Source organism: Eptesicus fuscus, chromosome 16 (assembly GCF_027574615.1).
Source record: "Eptesicus fuscus isolate TK198812 chromosome 16, DD_ASM_mEF_20220401, whole genome shotgun sequence".
In the NCBI taxonomy this organism is placed as follows: Eukaryota; Metazoa; Chordata; class Mammalia; order Chiroptera; family Vespertilionidae; genus Eptesicus; species Eptesicus fuscus.
In genome coordinates, this window is record NC_072488.1 from 58,083,987 (window position 1) to 58,093,796 (window position 9,810).

The 9,810-nt window shown below is 51.6% G+C and overlaps 1 protein-coding gene across 1 annotated transcript; it reads left to right on the plus strand.

Annotated features, from left to right (window-relative positions):
* The first annotated feature begins 2,254 nt into the window (after positions 1-2,254).
* Positions 2,255-7,070, plus strand: LOC129151939 (ral guanine nucleotide dissociation stimulator-like). The gene is made up of 6 exons (XM_054728567.1): positions 2,255-2,310; positions 3,002-3,112; positions 4,988-5,166; positions 5,737-5,844; positions 6,469-6,653; positions 6,803-7,070. Exons 2-6 carry the CDS (start codon positions 3,020-3,022, stop codon positions 7,000-7,002), a joined length of 765 nt encoding a protein of 254 aa, XP_054584542.1. The 5' UTR covers positions 2,255-2,310; positions 3,002-3,019; the 3' UTR covers positions 7,003-7,070.
* The last annotated feature ends 2,740 nt before the right edge of the window (positions 7,071-9,810 follow it).

A 9,810-nucleotide genomic window follows, 5' to 3' on the forward strand; every position in this document is an offset into this window, starting at 1 on the left:
CCTGAAAGAACACCAGTCTTCCAACGACCCCAGAGGGAAACGTTGGCACACGGGGCATGACACAGCTCTAAGCTGGGCTGGGAGAGTGTGATGCCAATGAGGATCTCAAAAGTGTGACCAGAGAAAAGGGGCGAGGGGGACACAAAACTGGAAAAGAAGATAAGGTCACGTCATGGAGGGCCTGGACGGACACACTAAGGATTTTGGACTTGATTCTCAAGGCCCTAGGAAACCATTGTTAGCTCCCATAAGAGACATGATCACATTGACATTTTCAAAAGATCCTTCGGGCTGCTGGTAGAGAATGGTTAGGGACCCAGCCATACTAGAGGTTGACAGGTCAGAGAGAACACATGGTATCAAGAGGCCCTGAGGCCAATGGGGCTTAGTACTCTGGGTGCTAACCTTGATGGCTTCACACTAGAATCCTTGTATCAGGAATGTCAAGGTTGAAAGCTATCGCACTCATGGGACTCGACAGGTTATGTGTAGAAGTAACATTAAAGTATCAAAAGATGCCGTATCTCTTGTCAGACAAAGAGACTCTAAGAACCAAGGGGAGAACTTACCAAAACCAAGATTTACTAAAGTGGTAAGGAGAAGGGTGTGGACTCAGTTCAAAGACAGAACAACAGTTCAGTGGCACAGACACACACACACACACATCCAGAGAGAATGTGAGGTAGAGGCTGGGAGGAAGGAAGGGACCTCAAGAATGAGAGTCCCAGAGAAGTGACAGGACCTGACATCCCATCACCTGGGCTGTACGCTATGTTGTTGTTCAGAAGCCAGTTACTGAGCTCTCGGCGGACACACAAGGATGTTCCCACCAGGAGGCTGGACTCACTTAAAGCCACTGTGAAGGCCCCTAACACCTGGGCCCACCTAAGGCACTGGGTCTGATGCTATGTGTAAAAGGACACCACTGCGAGGTTTTTGGCCAGTGAGTGACAATCTCTGAATTTCCTGTCATTTCAAACCCTTAAAGGTGCAGACTTGAAAATGAGGCCGACATGAGCAGTGACTTTCCTGAGATCCCAGGCTGGACCTCGGGCCTGTTTTGTCTAGTGTCCCATTCTGTGTCCCACTCATTCTTGTCACGCTTCCACCTCTATGTGTGCTCATCAGATGTGTGGGAGGCCAGCCCACAGGTGTTAGGGGCCTTGGCTCATCTACACCTGACGACTTCCTATGGAAATAGCGTCCAGCATCCTCCTCATTGGGCAGCTTTGCAGACTGGGGGACTCCCTGAGAGGCACAGAGGCTTCCTCGGGGCACAGAACAAGTAAGGACAAGGAGGTGTGAACACAGCTTTCCCTCCCAAGCCGGGGTGCCTCGCACATTCCCAGAGAGCTGGGCAGAGGGCTGTGCTGGATACTGGGTATTGGCGTACAGGTATGGAGATAACATGGGCCAGGAGGGTGAGAGGCCAACAGCCCACTGGGGCCTTTGGGTGGCTCTGATTGGAGGAAGGGGCACAGGTCGTGGAACCTTGAAGGGGTGACCTCACTTCCTTGGTGAGAGAAATTGGAACCGTGGTAACCAGGTACCCACATTCTGGGCACAACTGCCTTTCCAGCTCACTTGAGTGGAGAGGGTCAGGAGACGAGGATGTCTCTGTGTTGCTTCCCGTTCTTCCGAGGCTCTGGGCAGAAGAAAGCCCAGGCTGAGAGATGTTTCTGTTGCTGTAGAAAGAGGCGCAAGCGCCACCACCGATCCCCCTTGCCCTCTGGCAGGAGGCACCCACAGGTAACCGAGGGCAGCCCAGGCCAGGCCCATCCAGGCCAGGCGCCAGCTGGGGTCACACCTGGGCAGCCCCACACCTCTTACCCCCTCATCCCAGGTGTGTGTGTGTGTGTGTGTGTGTGTGTGTGTGTGTGTGTGTCCATGATGTTGAGGGACAGCGTGGGATGAGGGACGCATATCCTGGGCTGGAGCAGGTTGGTAGGTGTCAGAAGCCTGGAGGGTGTGTCATGTGAGTGCTGGGTTCGGAGATCTGCTACCCGCCTGTTAGGGTGGGTCGGGGGGGCTATTTAGGGGGTCATCAACTTCACTCCCTACCTGGAGGTCTTTGCAGATGCCCCTCTCTGCCTGATCTGATCTGGGGAGCAGAATGGGTGGCGGGCATCTGCCCCACTGGCACTGCACAGGCAGGCCCCTGATGCCTCCTTGTGTCCGTTGGGGGCTCTATCTTTGCAGAGCTCCAACAAGGACATCGTAGAGGAGCTGGCTGACACGTTCACTTACGCCATCAACGGGTACAAAGGACAAGTGCGTCAGGCCAGGAAAACCGACCAGTGCCAAACGGAGGTGAGAGCTGGCCCACACACAGGACCCTGAGGTGACTGGGGTGGGACCAGGAGTCAGACTCAAATCAGGGGCCTCAAAGATCTCACAGACCCACTCCCAAAGAAACCTGCACCTTTAGTCCTACGGAACAGCTTCCTGGTAGGTAGGGGAGAGAAGCAATCTTTCTTCATGTGTTTCTTGGGATCATAGAGGAAGCATTTGTTACTGTCTTTGCCTTATGCTCCTTTCAATTGATTCACTCCCTGCCCCAAGTAACCTGTGGACCAGCTCCACTGTCCTTGTAGACCTTCCCCAAGCCTTAAACATCATCCCACTTGGTAGTGCTGTGTATTTAAAAAAAAAAAAAGAAAGAAAAAAGAGGGTTGGGGGCAAGGGAGGGATTAAGGTCTTGAATACTTTTCTCTGCAACCTATCACCTCACAGAGGACGACAAACCATTGCAGTGTGGCCAGGCAGTAGCTGTGACCTTACCCAACTCCGTATCATCCCAACAAAAGCATAGTTTTCATCAGTGATTCAGGCTTTCAATGTTGCTAGACCTTGACACAAATCAATGCTTGCTAGCTCAGCGGGGCTGCCAGGAACATCCTCACTGTGTCCTAACAGACGAGGTCTGCCATGACACAGGACCACACATTGGGTGGAAGGTTCCTGATGCCTCCTGGCTCAAGTACCCATTCTGTCTTTGCAGAGCTCCCAGGAGGATATCATGGAGGTGCTGGCCCTTGGACCCGACTACACCAACTACAGGGTCAGGGTGCAGGTGCACCAGGCTGACGACACAGTCCAGTGCCTGTCAGAGGTGAGAGCTGGCCTCGAGGGTCTCTACACCCACAACCCCAAGACGACCTGGCAGTGCCCAGACCCACACTCAAATCTGCGGACTCCCCGGGGACCCTCCCAGGACTCTCCCTAGACTGTCCCACAGCCCCATGACAAAGGAATCCGGACCCCCACTCCTCCCTCCAGCTACATGGGAGGGTAGAAAGACACTCCTCACATATTTGTAGAAATATGAGAGAGAGAGAGAGAGAAAGAGGAGAGAGAGAGAGAGAGAGAGAGAGAGAGAGAGAGAGAGAGAGAGATGTGGTTTGATTTCACAGTAGACTCCATGAGCTCTTGGGCATTTCGCTGATTTTGTTGTTGAAACTACCCTAGCCCCTCAGTCCTCAGTCCTTGCAGAACTTGGCCAATAGCAGATGTCCTTGCTCCGGCGATGCAGCCCTTCAGTGCTGTTGGACATGGGCCCGATTCAGTTCGGCTGCCATATCAGCAGCGCTGCCTGGAACACTTCATGAAGTGTGTGGGAATGGACTGTGTTAGGTTGCTCGGGCTGCAGTAACATAGGACCACACTGGGTGGTGTCAGCAGCAGACATTCATCTTCTCACTATTCCGGAGGCTAGGAGTGAGTCAGGAGGCTGTCAGCCTGGCTGGTTTCTCCTGAGGGGTCTCTCCTCAGCTTGTAGATGGCCGTCTTCTCGCTCTGTGTCACATGGACTCCCCTCTGCACTGCCATGTACCCTCCCCTCCTCTTCCAAGGACACTGGTCAGACTAGATTAAGACCCACACCACTGAATTCACTTCACCTTAATTACTTGCTTGAAGACTAAAACTCAAATGCGGACACATTATGAAGTTCTAGGGGTTGCAAATTCATGGGATTAGAGGGACACAATTCAGACCACAGTACATGTGATGTCCTCAGCTGGAGATGGACGCCCACTGCTGGTTGAAGGCCGTGCACATGTAAACTTGTAACGGCTGCAGGCAGATTCCAAATCCAAAGGGCTGTAGCAGGGACATAGCCAAAAGCAGTTTCTCATGATGGCTGCTGCCTTGCTGCCAGCCTGGCCCGGGGATTTCTCACTCACTGAAATGTTCACCTGTCCGATGCCAGGTTGTCCAACTCAATCACAGTGTTCCTTCATTGGCAATTGCCTCATGGGTACTTTGAGTCACCTGTCACTTTTCTGCCACCACATACATTGCCTCCTTCCCGAGTCCTCTGCTCAGATTACTGCCTGGTGATCACCTTTCTCCAGCCTGCAGTCTTCAAGCATTTGCCACCTTGCAGGATCTGGGATCTCCATAATGACGGTCTTAAAATGCCCTTGAGTGTAAAAGGATGAAATATAACTTTCTCCTTTGAAGTCAATGGTTGTCATAGGCCATGTCAACTGGGTACACTGTTCCCACGCTGGGGATAAACAAGGTTCCCACACCCTTTCCACCCATGTCGGGAGCAGATGAAGTCTCCAGTACCTGAGAGGGGATGTCATGCAGGACAGGTCCCAGTTCTGACCTGCATGCCCTTCACCGGACATTTCATATCCCTAAGCCTCTGTGTTCTCATCTCTATAACGGGGAGGTTTCTAGAGGACCCACAGGGCCCGTGCACTTCACATACACTATTCCCACGAGGAGGTTTGTTGTTCCTCAGCTAAGAAAAGGAAAAAAGTAAATGATGCCTAGAAGGTGACAATTTTCTGAACATGCACAGAACTTAAGTGGCACTTTGAAGACCTAGAACCTCGTTCAGCCTGGGCACTCCTGTCCCTCCTCTCGCACACGTCCCTGTGGGGCTGGGACGACCTCCCGAATGAGCTCCACACCTCAATCCTTGTGGGATTCACGGTCATGCCGCTGACTGGATGTCCTTCCTTGTCCCTCCCAGGGCGCAGCTGAGGTAACTGGGAACCTACCTGAGTCCTGCAGGCTGCAGGCCCTCCATGAGGGCACCTTGAAGCAAGTGGCCACGTACATGGTGCCAGCTTTCCCGGGGGAAAACCTATCCCATGTCTCCACCCTGGCCTTCTCCAGAGCCCAACAGTTCCTCGAAGAGCTGCTAACTAGGTGAGCACACACTCGTGACTCTGCCCACTGCAAGCTGTGAGTCTTGAAAACGTCACCACATCTTTCCGAGCCTCAGAATGCTCCTCTGATTAGTGGGGTGGTGGGGGATAAACCTCATAGCACTGCTGTGGGGACAAGCCATGGCAGGTCCTACCTGCTCCCTGGCTCTTCAGGCAGGGTTGCTGGACGTGCGCCGGTTGTTTGTGGCAATTATTTCACTCTGTCCCATCGAAAGAAGGCTGACTCACCCATCAGCGGCCTGTGGCATCGGAGTTTGGAAAAGCACATGGAAAGCAACCTGTCAAGCAGTTGGAGATTTCACCTAGCTGGTCCTCGGCCTTGGTGTAGCCACACTGGGGATCTCGGGCGGGTAGCAGGGGCCCCAAGCCCACTCAGATGGATGGGAGGGTGCTGGTTGGAGTTTATTTACTCGACAATGTCTATGAGGCTCCTACTCCAGGCAAGCACGTTTGGAGACACTTTGCCCGACTCAAGGAACGAAGCAGACGCAATCCCTGGGCCTCAGTTCTAGGCAGTGGGTCCAGCAGTCACGCTGTCCATCATTCACAGGTCCTGTCCACCATCCCTCAGAGCTGATGCCAGCAAGGTGTTCTGTACCTCTGGAGGCACACCTCCTTATAAGCACCGGGGTGACACGCCGCAGGACCAAGTCATAAAGTGAGTGGTCTCTGGGTCCACAGGGAGGGCCCCCTGTGTCAGCAGAGTGGGGACTGTGAGTTGGGGGAGTGCCCGGCGGAACCCTGATCTTATACATCTTCTGATTCCCAAGAAAGGCCTGAGCTCTGGTGGCTTCTATTCTAGGAGGACAAGAGTCAAAGAGGACAGAGGATGGGGCCCCTGGTATTGTAGACCCAGAGGGGAGGCTGGGCTCAGTTGTCCCTCAGAGTCTCCTTCCCCCCAACACCCATCGCGCTCTGCCTGCCCCTCTCTCCATCCACCTCCACGGACCACCGTGGCGGGCCTGAGAACAGGATTGTGGTGAGCAGGCTGCTCGGGAGTCTGTCTCAGTCCTCAGCCCAGATGCCCAGGGGCATGGAGGCCTGGGGTGGGCAGTGTACAGGACCTTCAGGAGAGCCGCCAGTGGGAAGAAGAGGCTCACACAGACTCTGCGTTCAACCTGCTGGATCCCACATCTGCTGCAAACACAACAGACACACAGGGGTTGGGGGTGGCGTGGAGGGGACCGCACAGAGGCTCAGTCCCAAACAAGAGTGCCATGGGAGGGCAGAGTGGAAGGAAAGACCGGAATTCTGACTTGCCTGCCCACCTGCCTCTCCCCAGGGCCATTGCTTCGATCGTGGGGACCTGGCTGGACCATGTCCAGGATTTGGGGCAGCCCCTGCCTTTCCCCTTGGTGGAGGCAGAGCAGGCCTTGGTGCCCATCAACTCCCCTGCATCACGCCTGGTGGGCCACGCCCAAAATCTAGAGCTGGAGCATCTTGAGCCCACCGAGGCAACCCGGGAAGGTGAGGGGGAATGATAACCTGGGCAGATAATCTGGGGAGGGCAGGCTCATGGGCGGGAGTTCCCTTAAAGGCGGTGGCACCTTTCCTGTCTGTGGAAAGTCAGGGGTAGCCAGGTGTGTGAGTAGATCTCTCTCTTTCTCCTGCTCCAGGTCCACACCCGGAGATCCAGAGCTCTCCAGAGCCAGAGGAAGGGCCTGCTCAGGGGCCAGAGCCTGGTCCAGGGAGAGGCCCCGCCCTGGCCTGGCCTGGCCTGAGGCAGTACCTCAAGCCATTCTGGAGCCAGCTGCTGGCGGTGCTGGAAGCCTTCTCTGGGGCCGTCATAAGCGTCCTAGGCGATTATCTTAAATAACTAATAAGAGGAATATGCCCACTTGTTAGTATATGTATAATAGTAAATAATGATAATTTCCAATAATACCTAGCTATTTATGTAGGCTATAATCCATTAAATTAAATACTCTTTTGAATAGATAGAAATAAAGTTGTTGATTCTAAACATGTGTAGGCCTTCTATATTCATGTACATATGCCTAATGTCATATATATGTGTACACACATACATATATACATACACACACACACATACATGTGTACACGTATATGCTGCCATGGAAGGATGCTCACTGCATAATACAGTGGTAAAATAATGTTTGAAACGTTTAATTTGTTCTGATAATTCAGTATAAACTGATAAGATGGAGAAAGGAAATCTGGAAATATATGCATCAAAATGTGAACACTAGTGAACTGGAGGAAGTGAGACTTCTAGAAGTGACAGTTTCTTCTCATTTCCTTATGTATAGTTTCTGGTTTTCCACAAGGATCATATATCCAATATATAAAGAGGCAGTAGACAGAGGAATGGAGAGGCAGAGAATCATCGATGAAAGGTGCATCAGCTGCCTCCTGCCCACCCCCGAATGGAACTGACCGCAAAACCCTGCCACGTGCCCTACTGGGAACTGATCCGGAAACCTTTCAGTGCAAGGGGACATGCCCATCCAAAGGAGCCACATCCGCCAGGGCTAGGCTAAATAAATGTTTTAAAAATATACTGGGATTGATTTCAGGGAGAGCGAAGGGGACAGAAACATAAATGATGAGAGAGAATCATTCCTCGGCTGCCTCCTTCACGACCCCTATTGGTGATCCAGTCTGCAACCCGGGCATGTGCCCTGACCCGGAAGCAAGCCAACCGTGAACTCCTGCCTGGTTCACAGGCGCGCCTGACTCAACCACTGTGCAACACTGGCCAGACTCAATAATATCTTTCCAAACTTTCCCAAGGGCCAATTTATATCTTGAAACGCTCCCATTAAAAGCAAAAGTTACTTACTGGGCTGCATTCCACTTCACTCAGTGTTTAGCTGGATTTGCTACTTGAGCAGCAACAACCACTACACTACCTGTTAACAATATTTACAACCACTAGGGATAGAAAGAGCATTGCTTTGGTTGCAACAGGAATAATTCAAAACAACTGCCTCCACTAAACACTTCCTTAATCATTTTCCTTCCCCATGAGTCCAGAATTTAACTCACCAGTCAAAGTCATCTTAGGAAGAGGCAACGGTTCCACTGGCACAGGGCGGTACGGAAACATGGTACGCAGCCCTGCTGCTACCGGAAGGGCCACGGTTCACTGTCACCACTGGAACAAACTATCATTAAAATTAAAACCATTATGTCAAACACTTTTAAGCAGAAAAGGAAAAGGGAATGCCATTAGTAGGTGAGTATTTCAAAAGGAGGCATGCTGTGCAAGACCGATCCACGCAGTGCTGTGGCCCAATCATCCAAAGCTCATCATTCTCACCTGAAAACTCTTGCTCTGAGGGGAGACACATTTCCTTTCTTTCATTTCATACTTGCTTTCAAGGGAAACCAGCTGGTCTATACACCAAGCCAACACTCCTCCTTGGGCATCCAACAAGAGAACCCTAAATGTCTAAGTGAATTTTAACTTTTCCTTAATTTGAATTAATGAAAGTTTAATTTTAAAAAAGTGATATGTGGTGGCCAGGCTGCTGTGGCTCAATGGTTGCGCGTCAAACCCTGAACCAGGAAGTCCCAGTTTCATTCCCAGTCAGGGCACATACCTGGGTTGCAGTCTAGGGGCTATGTGATCAATGAGGCTCTCTCATCATTGATGTTTCTCTCTCCCCCCACCCCTCTCTTTCTCCCTTCTGTTTCCCTTTCTCCCTCTGAGATCAATAGAAACATATATTTTTAAAAAGTTACCTATGGATAATGTGGGCCCTTTTAGACAGAGTACTTCAAGACACTAGAAACAGATTTGAAAACAGTCATCCCTGAATCTCGGGACACCTTTCCTCCACACCTCCACACAGAAGAAATGTATGGGGCCAGTAGTGTTCACAGCAGAAACACGAAGCTCACCATCAGACACTTCCCAACTGCCCTTCCCCTCTCCTCCTTCTCCTCCTTCTCCTCCTCCCCTACCTCCTCCTCCTCCTCCTCCTCTTACCCCTCCTCCCCCTCCTCCTCCTCCTCCTGGGCTGAGGCACCTCCTTCAGGAGCACTTTGCTTCTAAACGACCCCATGTCCCTTGCAATTTGGCCTGTTCTGGCCAAGGGTTCATGCAAGGGTCTCATAATTGATTTCTGAGACACTATTTTCCTTCCTGATAGAAAGCACAATAGGGAAGAGAGAACTTTTTTCCTCTCTTGGATGCTGGGAGCTGGTGCCGCCACTTTGTTGCTGGCAGCTTACCCTGATATCATTGAGCAGCTGAATTCAATATTGGATCCACCTACCTGTGGATTGGTCATTTTGTGAGAAACACAAATCCCTACTTGTGAGTTTCATCAGTATTCTGCTGCTTATAATTCTCAGCTTCCACACTGAATGAGATCCTTAAAACTCCTGAGGGTGGACAAGCTTGTAGCATTTCATGGTATAGCAAACACAAGTATGGAAGCAGAGAGCAGGACAGAGGAAAGATGAGAGATGCCTGAAAGAACACCAGTCTTCCAACGACCCCAGAGGGAAACGTTGGCACACGGGGCATGACACAGCTCTAAGCTGGGCTGGGAGAGTGTGATGCCAATGAGGATCTCAAAAGTGTGACCAGAGAAAAGGGGCGAGGGGGACACAAAACTGGAAAAGAAGATAAGGTCACGTCATGGAGGGCCTG